At 45.0% G+C, this 19,531-nt stretch overlaps 1 protein-coding gene across 1 annotated transcript; it reads right to left on the reverse strand.

Annotated features, from left to right (window-relative positions):
* Positions 1 to 455: 455 nt before the first annotated feature.
* On the reverse strand, positions 456 to 17,460 carry LOC146342815 (uncharacterized). The gene is made up of 4 exons (XM_084808648.1): positions 17,396 to 17,460; positions 7,684 to 7,975; positions 4,371 to 4,482; positions 456 to 1,250 (listed from the first exon to the last, which is right to left on the reverse strand). Exons 2-4 carry the CDS (start codon positions 7,972 to 7,974, stop codon positions 946 to 948), a joined length of 708 nt encoding a protein of 235 aa, XP_084664774.1. The 5' UTR covers position 7,975; positions 17,396 to 17,460; the 3' UTR covers positions 456 to 945.
* Positions 17,461 to 19,531: the final 2,071 nt, after the last annotated feature.

Consider the following 19,531-nt stretch of genomic DNA (forward strand, 5'->3'; position numbering starts at 1 on the left):
CTCGCTGGGGTGCCCTTGACTCAGGACGAATTTGCGAGCTGAGCAGTGGGTCAATTCCCAAAACTTGGGAACTTTGCTAGTTTTTATGTGCATGTCCTGATTTGTGCATATATATAAAAAGTGGACAACCATGAGCTGGCCCGATTTGTTTCATACCAAGTCGGGCGAGATCAGGGATGGGTGAGCCAGAGTCCAGGGGGCTGAGCTGGTGAAAACCCACAGAGCTCTACTCCTCAAATGGATTCCTTTGACACCCCTCTTTCTCCCACATTTGATTTTTTTTAACGCTCAAGTTATTTTTGTCCTGAACTTGGAGAAGATTGAAAATTTGATAAATTATTTTCAAAACCGAACTGAAACAAAATGTTAGCCCATCCCTATTCACTTTTAGGAACTGCATTAAATGATTCTAGGTATTTTTTTTTAAAAAAATGCCACAGAACACATACAACTATGAATAACAAGTTCATCAATGTTTTTACCTTTAGACAAATGAGGATTTGTTCCCAAATTCAGTTGGCATATTTCCTGCAAGGTTGTACTAATGTCAAAGATTCCCTCCCTGGTATGAAATTGTTACTGCTGCACAGCATACACACGTGGGATATATAAAAGAATGAGGTCTTGCTCAGATGAACTCTTATTTGGTTGATTCAGTGTTTCGCTTTGAAATGGATAAGAATTAAAAAGTTCATAACTCTGCCTGGATCTTGTCCTATATAGCTGCACTACTGAATTAACTGTTAACTTATAAGCAGACATAGGAATTAATTGTGATAAGATAAAAACAGAAGCAAAAGCTTTCAATTTCCTCTTCATGGCTCCATTGGCAGAGGAGAAGGAGGGGGAGTGCAGGGTTCCAAAACCTGATATATGAAATGATTCCCCTGTCTCAGTGCATCTGTATCTCCTAATGTTCAGATCACAAAGCACGTGGAACAAATTTTAAAAATCTTCTCTCAAGACGCTCCTCTTCTTATGGATTATACGCTTGACTGCCTCTTTTACCTCGGCATTTCTGATTGTGTATATGAAAGGGTTCAGCATTAGGGTGAGGGCAGTGTTCAAGACTGCCACTACTCTTGTTACACGGGATGAGGAATGGACATTGGGCCTCACATACATGAAAATGAGGGCACCGTACAATATGGACACCACGATCAGGTGATATGTGCAGGTGGAGAATGCCTTCTTCCGTCCCACAGCTGAGGGAATGTTCAGGATGGTGGAGATGATGAAGATGTAGGACACTATGGTGAGGATCAAAGTCATGATTACAATTATGATAGCACTGACCATTGACAGCCATTCACTGAGGCTGGTATCAGTACAAGCTAGACTCAACATAGGCCCAATATCACAGAAGAAATGGTCAATAACATTGGACCCACAGAATGGCAACCTCCACACAATGACAAACTGAAAAACCAAAATGATGAGTGATGCATACCAAGTGGACAGGGACATTTGTATGTAAACCTGCTTGGTCATAATCATTGGGTACTGAAGTGGTTTACATATGGCCACGTAACGGTCAATGGACATTGCTGTGAGGATAAAAAGCTCTGTAGTTCCATAGATGAAGTGGAACAATGCCTGTGTGATGCAGCAATGGAAACAAATGGTGGTCCGTGTTTCTACAAGTGTCTGTAGCAGCTTAGGCACAACAGTAGTGGTGTAGCAGATCTCCAGAAAAGCAAGGTTCCTCAAGAAGATGTACATTGGCATTTGTAGCTTTTGGTCAATGGCTACAATGACAAGGATGAATCCATTCCCTATGATAGTTATGATATACATGAATAAACCCACTACAAAGAAGACTCTATGTAGATCATATAGAAAAGGAATCCCAAGAAGGATAAATTCAGTCACTGTTGATGTATTCATTCACTCTGCCATAGCAAAACACCACCAACAAATTATATTCTGTGGCCCAGAAGACATCCAAAAATATGCAAGTCCATGCTAGAAATGGATACTGCTTTTACAGAATTAAAGTAACTGTGCTCAATGAAGAAAGGGTTGGGGGAAGAGATAAATTCACTCCATTGAAAACAGAAGTTCTGTTTTCAAAAAACTGCTTCTTTCATCAGCACAGAAAGTTAAAATAACCTGTAAAAATTAAGAATTTATTCATATATATAGATGACTACCACCACCTACTTCTAAAATCAAAGCAATATACTCCTTTTAATATATATTTTTTTTTCAGAAGGGGAGTCAGGAAGACGTTTTGGGGCATATTTGGAACATCTCTCCACATTCAATCCATTATTTGCTCATTGTGGCTTGCCAGCCCTACATCAAAGCAAGAGTGTATTGTTTTCATAGTATTTCCAGATTAGGTTTACATATAGAAGGGGAAAGGGAGAAAAAAGGAGTTCAGGACCAAAAATCTGAGCAGAAAAATTTAACACATGCAACTTCCCTTGCTTATGAATATACCATAGAAACACTTAGAGTAAAATACAATCCTGTAATAATTCTTTCACAAACTGATGAGGAAAACAGAAACACAGAAATAAATATTAATAGACCCAATATGAACATTTGGATTAGGATCCTGATGTCAAATTTCAGCCAACAGAAATACTATTACAATTTGCATATGGATATACAGCAGAGATAAATATTTACATTTTTGTTGCTTCTTATTAGAAGAGTAGTTACCTGTTTGTTGCATTAGTAGGAAATAATATCTCATGATCCTGGAGGTGGGGCAAGAAACATTGTAAAGAAGGCCAACAGTACTATGAAGACCAGTTGTGAACTCATTGCAAAGGACCATTTTGTTTTGTTTTGTTTTTTCTTCACACTACTGTTTCATATTGATAACAATGGCAAAATGATGTGTGTTGCACATAATTGGACTCTCGATGCAAAAATCTTACACTTTCTCTGCTTTTACATTAAGCTTTAGAAGTAATGAGTATTATCTGTTCCACAGTATTACAGAGAGCCAGTGTAGTGTAGTGGTGAGAGTGACGGACTGGGAGCCGGGAGATCCGGGTTCTAGTCCCCACTTGGCCATGGAAGCTCACTGGGTGACTTTGGGCCAGTCACAGACTCTCAGCCCAACCTACCTCACAGGGTTGTTGTTGTGAGGATACAACAGTGAGGAGGAGGATAATGTAAGCCGCCTTGAGTTCCTTGCGAGAGGGAGAAAGGCGGGGTATAAATGCAATAAATAAATAAATAAAAATATCAATGCATAGGTTATGTGAAGATGCTAAAAACAAACAGACTATTTTTCTCTGTCCTGCAGATCTATGGGAACTGAGAACGTTCATTTGAATGGATGAATTTTGGATGTGTCATTTATTCCAAGAACCCAATTTTTCCACTTTCCAATAATTTCTCATGAGAAATTTCACCTCCAAGGAACGGTTGATTATTAGAAGTCAATTAGCATTAACTTAGCTATGGCAGTTATTTTTTGTTTAATTCACTTTAATTCCCTTGTCTACTGAAGTCTCAGAATAAAGAAATCTTAATTTATGTTTTATGTCTCATGGGAATGGCTTCCAAGACAGAAGAGTTTTCCTGTGCCAATTACCAAGATTCATTAAGAAGTAAATAGAAAGATTTCTATAGATTAATCATAAAAACATTTTAAAAATGTGGACAGCAGAATCATATTCCTCTTTTGAAGGGAGGTCTGCATGCTTGTGTCAAGACTTACTTAATACAAATTTTAGAAGGGTTGGAAGGAACAGCTTTGGAAGGAAGACCCCTGAAACGTCTAACTCAACAGTCCACCACAGCTTGGGCAGCTAAAAAATATCATCACCTTAAGTACACCATGAGATGTATGAGAATTTTGTTTTTGCTCACAAAACATACACGTATGCCCGTTGGAAGCTCTGAACATGAGCATGAGCATGTGTCCACCCAAAAATATTCACAAAATATTGAAGATGTGCTCACATTCACCTCATTCCTGATTCCCAGTTTGATTTGTCCAAATTCGTAATTTGCACATTTTTTTTCCCTGTGGACTAAGTCAGCCCCACTTTTGTCTATGGAGGAAAGTTGTGTGAATTAGGAAATTAGTGCAAATTTGGGGAAACTTGCGCAAATGTCTGGTTTGATCACTGCTCAAATTGCAGAAGTGTCCCATTCGCACAGAGCAAGCAGCTATTATGAATGGGATGAGACATCTCAGGCATGAGACGAGCGGTAGGATGATGTTCAGAGAATCCAGGTGATCTTGAATGTCACTTGTTCACCCATCCCTAAGGACATTTTACTCTAGGGATGTCAGAGAATTCTGCCACGGATCTCGGGGAGGCCGAATGCCAGCGCATTCAGCCCCCCGAAATTGGTGGCGGAAAAGTCTGCCCCCCCTCCCCCCCTGGGATGAGACTTACCTGGGGCAGATCTTCCTGGTGGCGGCAGCTCCGGCGGCAGCTCCGGCGGCAGCTCCGGCGGCGGTTCGGTGGCAGCGGCTGTGGCGGCTGGTCTTCCGACCGGATGCCGCCACTGCCATTTCCAGTTAAAAAAAAAAAAAGTGATAGGCTACGTAAAGATTTACATAGCCTATCATGGCTAAGTTAAAAAAACAACAATGTGATAGCCTCGCATACCTTCTAACGAGACACACACCCACTTATAAGGAATCTTTAGACATTGGCAATAGAGCCTCTATGGCTAAGAAGGCGATTCCCACCCAAAGAGATTCACACTCAAGCCACTGTTGGAGAGGATAACACCACAGTGGCACATTTATTGGGGTTTACAAAGATTCAAATGCACAAGCTATTTGGGGGAATTAGCTGAGCAAATGGATTTAACACTTCGGACCAAGTGAGGATGCTCCAGCCTTCACCAAGTTATGCTTTGGTGGGGAAATGAGCTGCATTCTTGGTGAAGCTGAGCTCCAGGCCTAAAGGTAGTTTTCATAGACTGTGGAAAGGAGTCTTCCTGAGGACTGAAGCCCATACACACACACACACACACACACACACAGAAGGGAAAGAGGGGGTGGAGGCTACAATTTCTAGAAAGAACCTCTACAAGCAATATACCTTTCCTTGGGCTGAAGCCCTTTCTTGCAGACAGGAACTAGTGCGTGTTGTAATTCCTGGTCTCAGGTGAAGAGGAAGGAAGGCAGAGAGCCTTGATTAGGGGCGGCAAAGCACCTGCTGTTGGCACCTTGCTCTGGCAAGCAAAGAGCTTAGCAATTTCAGTGATTTCAGCATGGAGCCTTTCCTCTGGGAGGAGAGACTCTGGGTAATTTCAGCAGCAGCATGGCCCCCGACCTCTGAGAAGAGGGGGACTCAGGACTGCCCTAACCTGAGGCTTCTTGCACAGTTCAGAGAAAGGCAGTGACATCACAACTCTGATGAGCTAGACACTGCTCATAGGCATGGCTAATGGGGCTACTTGCCATGGGGGAAAGACTGAGTTGGCCTCCCATCTTGTATAATAGAAGAGGGTGCTTGGGGATGATGGCTGTACTTGCCAAAAAAAAGTCCTACTTACTATCTCTTATTCACTTAGCCAAAGATGATCTTGAATCTTAATGACTGTCTTAAAGACAGGTGGTGTTCAACAATAGGAGCATATTGTATGTGATTGACTAGGTAACTTACCAGATATCACTCTTGCTATCCAGCAAGACCCCCAGCTTTGCCTTTGGGGGATTCATTTTAAGCAGCCCATTAGAAATGGAATTGCTTGATCTAGTCTTGCATGTTGCTCTCAACCCCATTCCTATGCCTTTCTCCCACCTTTGCTGAGGCTGGGGATGAAGATGCCTGGGTTTTTGGCTGTGTCTCAATATGGAGTCAGCACTGTTCACTCAAAGGAGAGCTACTTCATAACAGCCCATTTGAGCAAAAGCAGCATGTTCAGTTTGGGCGTTTCTAAAAATAGATGTCCTTATCCCCGCATGCTTTTGAGTGTGTTATAAAAGTGGAATACATCATAAAGGTGCCCCCAGATTAGGGATGGTGGAGAATTTCTCCCCGAAACTTCGGGGGGCCGAGCGCCAACATGTTCAGCCCCCCGAACAAGTTTTGGGGAGAAATTCTCCGCACCCCCCCGCCCCCGCACCCCCCCCCCGGGATGGGACTTACCTTTGGCGAATGTCCCTCCCGGCGGCGGGTCCGGCCGGCGGTTCGTCGGGTCTTCGTCCGGGGCAGGAGCGGCAGCCGGTCTTTTGACCAGCTGCCACCGCCGCCATTCCAATAAAAGAAAAAAAAAACGCCCCCGTGATAGGCTATGTGACGATTAACGTAGCCTATCACGGCTAGATTTGCAAAGTCAGCCATGATAGGCTACGTTAATTATCACTTAGCCTATCATGGCAGCATTTGTTTTTAACTTTTAATTTCACGGCCAGGCGAGGCGAGGCGCCTCCTCCCCAGCCTGAATTTCGGCCGGGCGAGGCGGGAAGCCTCCCCCCCGGCCTGAATTTCGGCCGGGCGAGGCGGGAAGCCTCCCCCCCAGCCTGAACTTCGCGGGGAGAGCAGTGAAGCGCCTCTCCCCCACCGCGAAAAGCTGCGAGACCAGGTAAGTGACTTTCGTGCACCCCTACCCCAGATAAGACACCTGCAAATAGGGATGTATGAAAGTCACTTACCTTTTCGAAGGGTTACATTTGCAGTGGGGGGGAGGCACTCTGTCCCTCCCCCTGAAATTCTCCCCGACAGACCCCGATCTGCGGCGACTCCGTGGAGCCGCCGGCCGGGGCCCCCCGCAAAACAGACATCCAGCCACTGGGCAGCCTGCACAGGGAAGCAAATGGCGGCCGCCGTAGCGGCCGCCATTTGCGTTCCCTTTTTTTTCCAGTGATAGGCTACGAAAATATTTACTTAGCCTATTACGGCAAAAGAGAGGGGTGCAAATGGCAGCCACTATGCCATTTGTGCCCCTCTGTTTTTCCGTAATAGGCTACGTAAGTATTTACATATTATTTACGTAAAATATCTACTTTCATCTACGTAAAAATATTTACGTAGCCTATCACGGGGGGGAAAAAGGCAACCCAAATGGCGGCAGCCGTAGCTGCCACTATTTGTGTTCCACTTTTTTTTTTTTTGCTATGATAGGCTATGTAAATACTTACGTAGCCTATCATGGCTTCCTCAGGGATGCAGATGGCATCCCTCCATTAGCCATGATAGACTACGTAAGTATTTACGTAGCCTATCATGGCTATAATGAAGAAGCAAATGGTGGCAGCAGACGTGGCCGCCATTCGCAAAGCAGCACGAATGGCAGCAGGTAAGTGCTCTGTTTTGTGTGCCTTTCATGGGGTGCGGGGGCAGGAGTCTTCATTCTGCCATGGATTTCAGGGGGCCAAATGCACTGGCATTCGGCCTCACCGAGATCCGTGGAGGAATTATCTGACATTCCTACCTACAAAATTTGAGAAGAATAAGGTAGCACATTTTATGAAAGGGGAGACTTCACATTTTTTTTGATTGGGGAAACTGATTCATTTCCCCTCCTCACTATATATATATATATATATATATATATATATATATATGAATGAGGACATTTGTATGAAAATGGTATACATCCTAGAATTTTATCAAGCTATCAGAATATGATGCATTTTCTGGGATAGAGTTTCCCTGCCAGCCATAGCCCTCCTTCCCTTTGAACCACCAAATGATTCGCATAACAATAAAACAAGAGTGTGATTTCCTGTACCAGCTGCACAGATCCTACCTGTGGGAACTTGTAGTAGCCTAAGATGTCTGCCATATTGACAGAGGTATCAAAGCCAAGTCCTCCAATGATGGCCATGAGGTTTTTCTGGGTGTCACATTTGTAGTTGGGGACAAATCTACGTGATTTGAAGAGCAGATCCAGAGTGGTACGATATGTCATCCTTGCATCATAATAACTGTCATAGATGTGGAATCCCAGTGTGATATTGGGCAAGATCTTGGGGTCCTTGTTGATCTCATTCACAGCAAATGCCAAGGCCAGGATGTGCTGGTAGAATTTTGTTACCATACTGCAACAAAGAGAATGAATTAACTATATCAGAATTTTACAATGTATGAATCTGCTGTATCACAATACCACCCATTTCTGTCTCTTAACTGGTTTAGATTGGAAGAATATTCTTATATTTGTTACTGATGGTACTGAGCTTATAAAAACTTTAGCCTAAATATAATTCATGATGAATCAGAAATCTTGTATTTATGTCCTGCATATTATTTCCACATGTCTACTCTTATCTATCTTTAAAACAAAAAAACAGGAAACCCCACTGTTTTCTTCTTTACTTCCTTTGTTTCCCTCCAGCTTTGAGTACTCCTGTATGAGCCATAATATTTTCTGTTAGTTTTGCTGCATTGAGCAAAACACTGCAACAAAGAGAGTGAGTTTACTATATCAGAAGAAATATGAATTAATGAATCTTCTGTATCACAGTACCACTCATTTCTGTCACTTCGGGTGCAATCCTATGCATGATCAGGCAGAAAAAACCCTACATGCTGGCGGAAGAATGCTAGGAGTTGTTGGACTTTTTCTGTCTAAACATGCTTAGGACTGGACCCTTAGTTGATTTCTATTGTAAGAATATGCTTATATTTGTTACTGATTTTTCTGCACTTATATAAAATTTCTTCTTTAGCCCACATATAATTTATGGTGCATCTGTTCATGCTCTTCCAGATATGTACTATTATCTGTTGTAAACACACACACGTGCACACACTTTTCTTCTTCACTTCATTTCCTTTTTTCTCACCCAATTTGAGTGCTACTTTATGTACCATAATACTGTTCATTACTTTTGCTACATTGAGGAGGCAGTTTGAAACTGAGGGAAATACTTTGTCTCACTTTCAGTTTCTTAGTCTACCCATGCTTTGTCCCAAGCATATGAAATTATATATAGGGATGTACGAAAGGGACTTACCTTGTCCCGCAGCTTTTCTCGCGGTGGGGGGGAGGCGCTTCGCTTCTCCTACCGAAGGTCATGAGAGGGGGGGGAGGCTGTCTGCCTCACCTGGCCGAAATTCAGGCCGGGTGGGAGGCGACCCATCCCTCGCCGGTGAAAGTCAGGCCGGGTAGAAGCGCCCCGTCTACCCGGCAGCGGGAAAAAAAACAAAAACAAACCACCCCCCGTGATAGCCTACGTAACGATTAACGTAGCCTATCATGGCTAGATTTGCAAAGTCAGCCATGATAGGCTAAGTTAATCGTCACGTAGCCTAGCACGGGTGACTTTGGAAAAAAAAAAAGCGCGTACGCAAATGGCGGCCCCCATAGGGAGCTGCCATTTGCATTCCTTATTTGGTCCCTGTAGTCTACATAAAGATTTACGTAGACTATGGCGAAAATAAGGGCAACACAAATAGCAAATAGCGTTGCCCTTATTTTCGCCGTAGTCTACGTAAATCTTTACATAGACTACAGGGACCAAATAAGGAACGCAAATGGCGGCTCTCTATGGGGGCCGCCATTTGCGTACGAGTTTTTTTTTTCAAAGTCACCCGTGATAGGCTACGTGACGATTTACGTAGCCTATCACGGCTGACTTTGGAGATCTAGCTGTGATAGGCTACATTAATTGTTATGTAGCCTATCACGGGGGTGATTTTTTTTTTTAACTTTCCTTGTAATGGCGGCGGCGGCAGCCGGTCGAAAGACCGGCTGCCGCCCCCGCCCCTGACGAAGACCCGACGAACCGCCACCGGGACCCGCCGCCGGGAGGGACATTCGTGAAAGGTAAGTCCCATCTCGGGGGGGGGGTGGCGGGGGGGTGCCTGGGGGGTGGCGGAGAATTTCACTGCCGATTTCGGGGGGCCAAATGCGTTGGCGCTCAGCCCCCCGAAGTTTCGGGGAGAAATTCTCCCCCATCCCTAATTATATATAGAAACTAGGGATGGCAGAGAATTCTGCCACAGACTCCAATGAGGTTGGATTCCAAGGAATCCAACCTCTGGAGTCCGCAGCAGAGTGGATGCACTTACCTCTGGCTCTGGGGGATTTCCGGCGGGGCGGGTGGTTCTCCCGCTTTGGAGAATATGTGATATGCCAATGACAGCTGCCATTAGCCTATTGTGGAAAAAAAATACAGATGCAAATGGCATATTTTATGCCATTTCCAGACATGAAGCACTCACTTTGACCTAAATTTCAGTGGTTTAAGACAACCTGATGAGAAGATATAATAGAATAATTGGAACTGAATGGAGAACAATTGGGAAATATTGGGAAAGAATGTGAGAGCCAACTGAACGAGGTCTATTCTGAATCCAGGAAAAGAAAGTGTATGCCTAATATGGTTTGTTTGTTTGTTTGTTTGTTTTTGCACAAGTGACATTTATACTGGGCAAAAAAAATAAAGAAATGGTGGCTTGACTAAAATTCAGTGCTATTTTCTTCTCTTCATTCTTTTTAAACAATACTTTGTTTAAATCAAGAATGATATCTGATTGCCCATTAATATCTTTGCAAGAGCATTGTATTTTTTGCAGGTGCTCCACAATATGTGGTAGTGGGGGGCGGGGGTCTTTTAAGTTATCTTAACTTTCCCCACATCCTGTCTAGTGGACAAATTTGGTGGATCTTTATTTATTTATTTAATTAATTATTTTTAATGTAGCTACTCTCATGTCACATTCCAAACTATGAAGAGAGCTCATTATGAGAGAACAAAGTCAATATTCATTGGACAGTTCGTAGAATGCCCAGGACTGACCAAGCAATTGGGATGGGTAAAGCCTACATACATTTTCTTTCAGCATCCTGTCACTCATCTAAACAATTCTTCATAATTTGATGATGTTCAGAAGTTGGTGGGGGGACAACAAACAAACAAACTTACTCTGGCACCCCAAACAGCTTCAGAGAAGGTTGCTCCTGGAACAAAACTTCATCATGCCCGTAAGTGATCTGAGAAGCCATCCCACCAATGAAGACGCCACCTGGCTGGTACCACTCATGTGGAACTGGGAGGGGATCATTCATGGGACATTGCATAGGCTCAGCTTTGCACAGTACGGTAGGCAGCAGAAGCTGGAACGTTGGTAGCCACAACATCCTGGTGGCAAAGCTTTTTCCTAGATGGACTCTTTTGTGTTCGTCCAGAGAAATGGCATGACTTAAACAGGCTGCATTGGATCATACCTAACTCTGCTGATGTACCTCTTAAAAGAAATGCATCAGCCATATTTTCAGCCTGAAAAAGGCATACAGAGGGGGCATGCCTTGAGTACTAGCAGAGACTGCAAGCATGCCAATGTCAGGTCTGGGGGTTAAGATGAAAAAAACAGGGGACTGTCTCAAATGAAACTGACCAAGCCCCACCTGCCTCTTGCCCCTACTCCAAACTGCCCATAGCACAGGGGTATATTTATAACCACCTTCAGCCTTGCTTATTCATTGCTTTATTTCCACTGTTTTCTTCAATGCCTTTCAAGCTTTGGCCAGCTGAGCAAATTATAGTGATCTGCATAATTCCATAGGGAGATAATTCATTCTACAGCATTTGAGACCTGAGAGGCTGTTTTGACAGCAAACATATTTGGTTGTTTTTTCATCTCTGAATACAAGGTTCCCCTTCTCCTTGTGACATAATAAGTGGCAGATGGTTAACAGATTTCCAGAGAGACCAAACACCAAAAGGTAAGTTGGGGCCGCCTTGACTAAGGAGACCAAGCAGCACTAAATCCCGAAATAGATGTCACTGCCCAAATCCAGTTTTACCAAGGAAATGGGAGTCAAATGTCTATATAAAATAAATGCATGACTTAGAATAGTTAAATGTGGAATTGAGAAGAGGAGAGGGTAACCCTGATTTTAACTTAAGCAGGGCCTAAGGACGTCTGTTGTGTCACATGTAAATAGTGTAGAACAATATGTAAACAGTGACCACAGGCTATTCAAATCCAGTCAATATTTTTGAATCCAAAAATGCCCATAAACATTGTCATGATCAACCTATTTAACTTCAGATGAGGAACGAAAAGGTGGCTGAAGGGAAGGACCACAACTACTGCAAGAAGCCTGAAATGCCTCCTTACCAAACAATGATCACGCCGCTAACCAAATCCAGCCAGTATTTGATAGGGATGGGGGAGAATTTCTCCCCGAAACTTCAGGGGGCCGGGTGCCAACGCATTCGGTCCTCTGAAGGTTCGGGGAGAAATTCTCCGCCCCCCGCCCCCCCCCCCCGGGATGGGACTTACCTTTCACGAATGTCGCTCCTGGCGGCGGGTCTGGGCGGCGGTTCGGCAGGGCTTCGCCAGGGGCGGGGGTGGCAGCCGGTCTTTTGAGCGGCTGCCGCCGCCGCCATTACAAGAAAAGTAAAAAAAAACCAAAATGCCCCTGTGATAGGCTACGTAACGATCCCTTATTTTCGCCGTAGTCTACGTAAATATTTACGTAGACTACAGGGACTAAATAAGGAACGCGAATGACGGCTCCCTATGGGGGCCGCCATTAGCGTACGCGCTTTTTTTTTTTTTTAAGTCACCCGTGATAGGCTACGTGATGATTAACGTAGCCTATCACAGCTGACTTTGCAAATCTAAATCGTTACGTAGCTTATCACGGGGCTTTTTTTTTTTTTACTTTTCTTTTGACGTTCATGGCCGGGGAGATGGGAAGCCTCCCCCCCGGCCTGAATTTCTGCTGGGCGAGGCAGGAAGCCTCCCCCCCCAGCCTGAACTTTGGTGGGAGAAGCGAAGCGCCTCCCCCCCACCACGAAGCAAGCTGTGAGACCAGGTAAGTGACTTTCGTACATCCCTAGTATTTGAGTTGGAAATTTCTAGGGATGTACGAAACACCTACCTGGCTCCGTGCCATGCAATCCTTGACGGGGGGGAGGCGCTCCGTCCCTCCCCCCGGAATCCTGCCCGGCTGGCTCCGTCCAGCTCCATCTGCCCACAGCCGGACATCCGGCTGCTGGGCAGCCCTGCAGGGATGCAAATGGCGGCTGTCATAGCCACCATCATTTGCATCCCTGTATTGAGCCATGATAGGCTACGTAAATATTTACGTAGCCTATCACGGCAGGAGGAAAAAACCCAGCATACGCAAATGGAGGTAGCCACCACCATTTGCGTACGCTGGGTCCCCCCCCCCCGCTGTAAATACTTACGCTGTAAATACTTACGTAGCCTATTATGGCAGGGGGGAAAAAAAAACCAGCGTACGCAAATGGCGATAGCTGCTGTCATTTGCGTATGCTGGGTCCCCCCCCCGCCGTAGCCTATCACAGCCTCCGCAGGGACGCAAATGGTGTCCCTGCATTAGCTGTAATAGGCTATGTAAGTATTTACATAGACTATTATGGCTAGGAAGAAGAGGAAGCGCATGGCAGCCAGGATGGCTGCCATTCTCAAAGCAGCATGGACAGAAGCAGGTAAGTGCTCTGTTTCGTGTGCCTTTCCTGGGGTGGGGGGCAACATCACGGAATTCTCTGACATCCCTAGAAATTTCATAAACGTTGGCATGGTCAACATATTTAACTTCAAAAGAAGTATCTAGTAGGGATGTTAGAAAATTCCACCATAGCCACCGCCGTTTGCGTCCCTTCAGTCAGCCGTGATAGGCTACGTAAATGTTTATGTAGCCTATCACGGCTGACTTAAAAAAACAACAACGCATGTACGCAAATAGCGGCGGCCATGGCCGCCGCCGTTTGCGTTCCTTATTTTGGCACGTCGTAGTCTATGTAAACATTTACATAGACTAAGATGGCGAAAATAAGGGGAACGCAAATAGCATAGCATCTGCTATGCTATTTGCGTTCCCCTTATTTTCGCCGTCTTAGTCTACGTAAATGTTTACATAGACTAAGATGTGCCAATATAAGGAATGCAAATGGTGGCAGCCGTGGCCGCTGCCATTTGCGTACACGCGTTGTTGTTGTTTTTTAAAAGTCAGCCGTGATAGGCTACATAAACTTTTACGTAGCCTATCACATTTTTTTTTTAAACCTAGCCATGATAGGCTACGTAAATCTTTACGTAGCCTATCACGTTTTTTTTTTTTAAACTGGAAATGGCGGCAGCGGCGGCAGCCGCACCGCTGCCACTGCCGCCGCACCACCACTGGAGCTGCCGCTGCCAGGAAGATCCGTCCAAGGGAAGTCTCATCCTGGGGTGGGGTGGGGGGCCAGGCCGTTCCGCCACCGATTTCGGGGGGCCGAATGCACTGGCATTCGGACCCCCATGAGATCCGTGGCGGAATTTTCGTACATCCCTAGACTACGTAAGTACTTATGTAGCCTATCACAGCTGCCTGCAAGGACGCAAATGGTGGCCGCTACGATGGCCACCATTTGCAGCTGCAGCAGCCCAGTCACGGCCGGAACTCCGGCTGTGGATGGCCCCGGCCAGTGGCTCCGCAGAGCCACTGCGGAGCGGAGCTGGCCAGGGAGGATTCTGGGGGGAGGGACGGAGTGCCTCTCCCCCACCATGGATGCCCCTGGAAGGTGCCAGGTAAGGGATTTGTACATCCCTATTATCTAGGGATGGACAGACTATGTAAAATCTGCTCTGTGTGTGTTTCGCAGATTGTCAGGTGCCCTCAATTTCATCATCTGCCCACAGACAAATGCAAATATTATTATTTTTTTCATCATGTGGAAAAATACGTAAATAATTATATAAATATTTGCAGAAGTATTTACATAATTTACCTCAGTACATAACATTTAGTGTATTGTCCCCTATTCCATTCAATGTTTTCTCAGAAGAAACTTAGGTATTTTTCTATGGATTTATATGTGTAAATTTCGGGAAAGTAAAACATTCATCTGAAAGTCCATGTACTCTGCACAGCCTGAGGGGGCCGTTCCACAGGGGATTCCACAGGCTGGATTCTTAGAAATCAGAGCTCATTTTAATCCATCTTGAATTTCTCCAGTATCCCTAGAAGGATCTCTCTCTCTCTCTCTCTCTTTGTTAAAAGGTGGCTGAGTGCCAAGTTTCTTCTTCTGCTCAGTATCTTTGTGGCTTTTGATAGCATTGACCATGGTATATTCCTGGACAAACTCTGTGGGATGGGTACTGGGGGCTGTGAAGCAACTGAGGTAAAAGTTTAACTGTTATGTTTTGTTTCAATGACTGAAGGACTGAAGGAGTTGACAGAAGAAGGGGGGAAATCTATGTCTTTTACCTGAGGTTTCAGGTAGAACATATATATATATATATATATATATATATATATATATATATATAGTAAACATGGTGTGCTGTTGGTATGGCAGTTACTGTTACCACCGGAGAGTGGTCAGGCTTCTGTCTTATATATAGAATGGTTCAATCAAACTTGGTACCATCTCATGGGAAAATAGCTGAACCTTTTAAAGATGCCTATTGGTCCTGAGTTTGAACTAGGGATGGACGGACTCACCTCTGTCCATCCCTGCCAGGTGCTTGCTGAACTGCCGCCACTGCCTGCCTCTGCTTGGCAAGGCGCATGAGCTTCTGAAAGGCCCAGTGAGCACCTGGCAGGTGCCTGGTGGCCACCCATCTGCTCACCAAGCCACCATTTTGTGAATAATGGTGTCTTGGGGTTTTCCATAAAGGAATTTGGTGTAAAGGGCAGCCATAAATGGGCCGTTTACACATCACTGCAGGTATAAATGGGCCATTTACGCCTCTAATGTTGCATAAACAGCTGCCAGGTTAAATGTTCTTTAAGGCTGCCATATATGCAACGTTACTTTTACTGAAACACCAAAGCCACCATTTTTTTTTTTTGCAAAATGGTGGCTCTGTGAGGGGACAGGCAGCTGCCAGGTTAAATTTTGCAGGTGGAAGTCAACTCTTCCTGGAATTTCAATTGGAAGCATGCTCAAATCTCACATTCAATAGCTGCTTCAATGGCGCATGTTTCCCCTCCAATGGGAATGAGGCATGAGACAAGTTGCGAAATGATGTTTGGAGAAACCTGGCAGTCTTGAACATCGCTTGTTTGCCCATCCCTAGGCATTAAATCTAAGGAACTTATGTGGTGATAGTAAACCATAGAGTTATTTTTAAACTTAAGAAGGGGGGGGAGTGCTTGGTCCCAAGTACTTGGTATATAGATACCACAGCCTAGGGTTGTCATACGTGCCCGATATGGGGCTGGAGTCTGACAGACTCTGCCCTTCTCACCCTCCCTTGCCATTTTCTGACTGCTCTGTACTCACCAGACCCAACCATGAGAGCTGCTCAGTCCACAAGCATCCGGCAGCCCACCCGCTCCTTTCCCGAGTTGCCATTTTGCGCAACAATGGCTGCTCAGGCATGTCTGGGAAGGCAATGTTGCCTAGATTGTGGCTGTAAATGGAGATCTACATAACATTACAGGCATGAATGGCCGTTCTGTAATGCTGTGTAAATCACCCTTTACGACTGTAGTCTACCCAACAGTCTCTGGTATTGTGGTAAGTGAACTGCATGTTGGGAGTTGTAGTATAGGCATGAAAAGAAGTGGGGAAGAAGAGGAAGTGAAAGGGAGGAGTCAGGAGGATTGGAGAGTGAGACTGTTTGCTTGAGTTTCAGTTTTAAGCAAGTCCTAGTGAAGGCCAGGAGTAAAGAAGGATTTCAGGAGCTGTCTCTGGTGCCTTGGGATTCTTGCATTCCCTTCCTGGAAATGCCTAAGATGCCATTGCACAATGGAGTCTCAGGGGAGGGGTGGGCAGGTCCACAGTCCTTGTCACTCACTCACTGAGCCATCACCGGGCAAGCATGGGCAGTGGCGAAGGCTCGGTGAGTAACGGACAGCCCCAGATGGAGGTGCGTCTGTTCATCCCTACCACAGCCTATCATACACAAAGCCTTCATGAATTTGCTGGTGTACTTTCTTAAAACCCACTGTTGTATTGATTTCTCAAAACAGAAAACACTGAACACAACTGACTCACCCCTCACCCAACCACTCCTCCTTGCTTCCCTCCCTCCCAACAATAATTATAATTACAATCCAAGCAGTTTGTTTACTTTTATTGTGTTGCACATAGCAAAACAAAAAGAAAAATATCCATCAGAAAGCAATTATTTCTGAAGCCATTAGTACGGGAATGTAGGGATAGATCCTGAGGAGGGCTGTAATGCTATACACACAGGGGGTAAGCTCCATTGAAACAATGAGACTGACATGTATAGGACTGCACTGTAAGTCTGTACTTATATGCCATTTCTCAGTTCAAAGCTCCAGTTTCCAAGATTACTGACCACTAGCCTTCTCCCTTCTGTGTCCTGTGTTAATTTGTCCATCCTTAATAAATCCCAAATTGCAACCCCCATTTTAAAGTCATCAATGCAGCTTTCCATTAACTAGGGATGTTGGAGAATTTGCCACGGATTCCAGGGAGGCCGAATACCAGTGCATTCGCCCCCCCCCCCCGGAATCCATGGCGGAATGAAGCCACCCACCCCACCACCCTGCAAAATGGGCCTGGAATGGAGCCTACCTTTGTCGGCCGTTCCGGTGCTCCTCAAATGGCGGCCACGTCTGCGGCCGCCATTCACCTCCTTTCAAATGGCCATGATAGGCTTCGTATTTACGTAGCCTATCACGGCTAACACAGGGATGCCATTTGTGTCCCTGTCTTTTTCCGTGATAGGGTACATAAATATATGCATAGCCTATCACAGCAATAGGCAGGAATGCAAATGGCGGCCGCCATAGCCGCTGCCATTTGCGTCCCTGTCTTTTGCTGTGATAGGCTATGTATATATTTACGTAGCCTATCACAGCAATTAGGCAGGAACGCATATGGCGGCCGCCATAGCCACCCCCATTTGCGTCCCTGTCTTTTGCCATGATAGGCTATGTATATATTTACGTAGCCTATCACGGCAAAAGACAGGAGCACAAATGGCAGCGGCTATGGCGGCTGCCATTTGCGTCCCTGCGCAGCCCAGAGGCCAGCTGTGGGCGGCCCTGGCCAGCAGCTCCGCAGAGTTGCTGCGGAGCGGAGCCAGCCAGGAAGAATTTTTGGGGGAGCAACGGAGCGCTTCCCCCCCACAGCAAATGAGCCCGGACAAAACGGTGAGTCAGTTTTGTACAAGGAAATCAACCCTGAGTGCTCATTGGAAGGACAGATAATGAAGCTGAAGCTCAAATATTTTGGCCACCTAATGCGAAGAGAGAACTCTCTGGAAAAGACCCTGATACTGGGAAAGACTGAAGGCAAAAGGAGAAGGGGACGTCAGAGGAAGAGATGGCTAGATAGCATCACCGATGCAATGAATATGAACTTGAGCACGCTCCGGGAGAGAGCGCAGGACAGGAAGGCCTGGCGTGATATGGTCCATGGGGTCACGAAGAGTCGGACACGACTGAACGACTGAACAACAACCACAACAACAACCATTAACACATCTTGAGGCAGTGAATTCCATAAGTTACTGCATGCTGCATGAGGAGTTACTTGAATTATCAGAAAGGAAGAAGCTTCAGGGTTCCAATTCAGTATTAGATTGAGGCAATCGTAATTAGGGTCAGCAATTAATATGAACAATAAACATGCCTAGGAAATTCATAGCATGTGCAAGATAGAGACCATCCTGCCAAACCATGCTCAAATCGATCTTGCACATTCTTTATTTTTTCTTTTTGATGTAATATTACTACTACTAAGTTTTAGGAACTAAGGAAGAGAGTGTCTCCCCAGCCCCCTATTAAAAGTAAACCTTTATCCACCAGATTATATTATGTACATACATTATAGCTGTTCTTTCAGGAAAGAAGGAAGAAGATGACAAATGTTACACTTTCCACTGAGTTCATTCTTCTGGGATTTCCTGAATGATGTGGGGAAAACAAGGAGTGAGAACAATCCCCACCCAAAGGATTAGACTGGTGGTCATGTGTCTGAAATCACACTTTATTCAAAAACGTGTACACAGGTATTCACAAAGGAACTACAAGTTGGGAACACGTTACACATGGCTTTGATCAGAAAACACACAGTAAGAAATACTGGGCAAGAGGTCTTAGCCAATCAAAAGCTTGCATATGCTATCTATATCCAGTCACTTTAGGGATGATGCTGATCACGCACACATCAGGCATTTAACACATGTACAGAGTGCTTCTTTCTATCCCTGAATACACCCTTAAGCATAACTGGGGCTCAATGATTTGAAAATTCCTGCAAGGCAGTACCTTATCTCATTAGGCAATAGGTTTCTGTCTGCCTATTGTCCTCATGAGATAGGAGCTGGAGTCTCTTTTATCTCAGTTCAGGAATGTTTATTCCACCCTCTTACTTAGGTATCTGTGATTTATTTTCCTCAGTTACATTCTCTGTACTTGTCCATCCTGGGGACTTTGGTTAAGGCCTATACTGAGGCCTTTTCCCCGCAAAATGACATGTCCCGAAGGTGGCATTTTATACCACATGTCTACTTATGTCTCTTCTGTCAGTTACAAGTCACATCTTAATACCCATGATTGTTTCCATGGAACCCTTGCTTCATACTCCAGTGTACTTATCCCTCATCAACTTCTCTATAGATATGATTTGTTCCCAAAGTGCAGAGACACCAAGTATGCTAGGTAATGCCTAAGACACTGCTTCCAACTGACTTTGCTGGCTTGG

This window comes from Heloderma suspectum, chromosome 6, assembly GCF_057233095.1.
Source record: "Heloderma suspectum isolate Gila_16-S chromosome 6, 16-S_ref, whole genome shotgun sequence".
Taxonomy (NCBI): Eukaryota; Metazoa; Chordata; class Lepidosauria; order Squamata; family Helodermatidae; genus Heloderma; species Heloderma suspectum.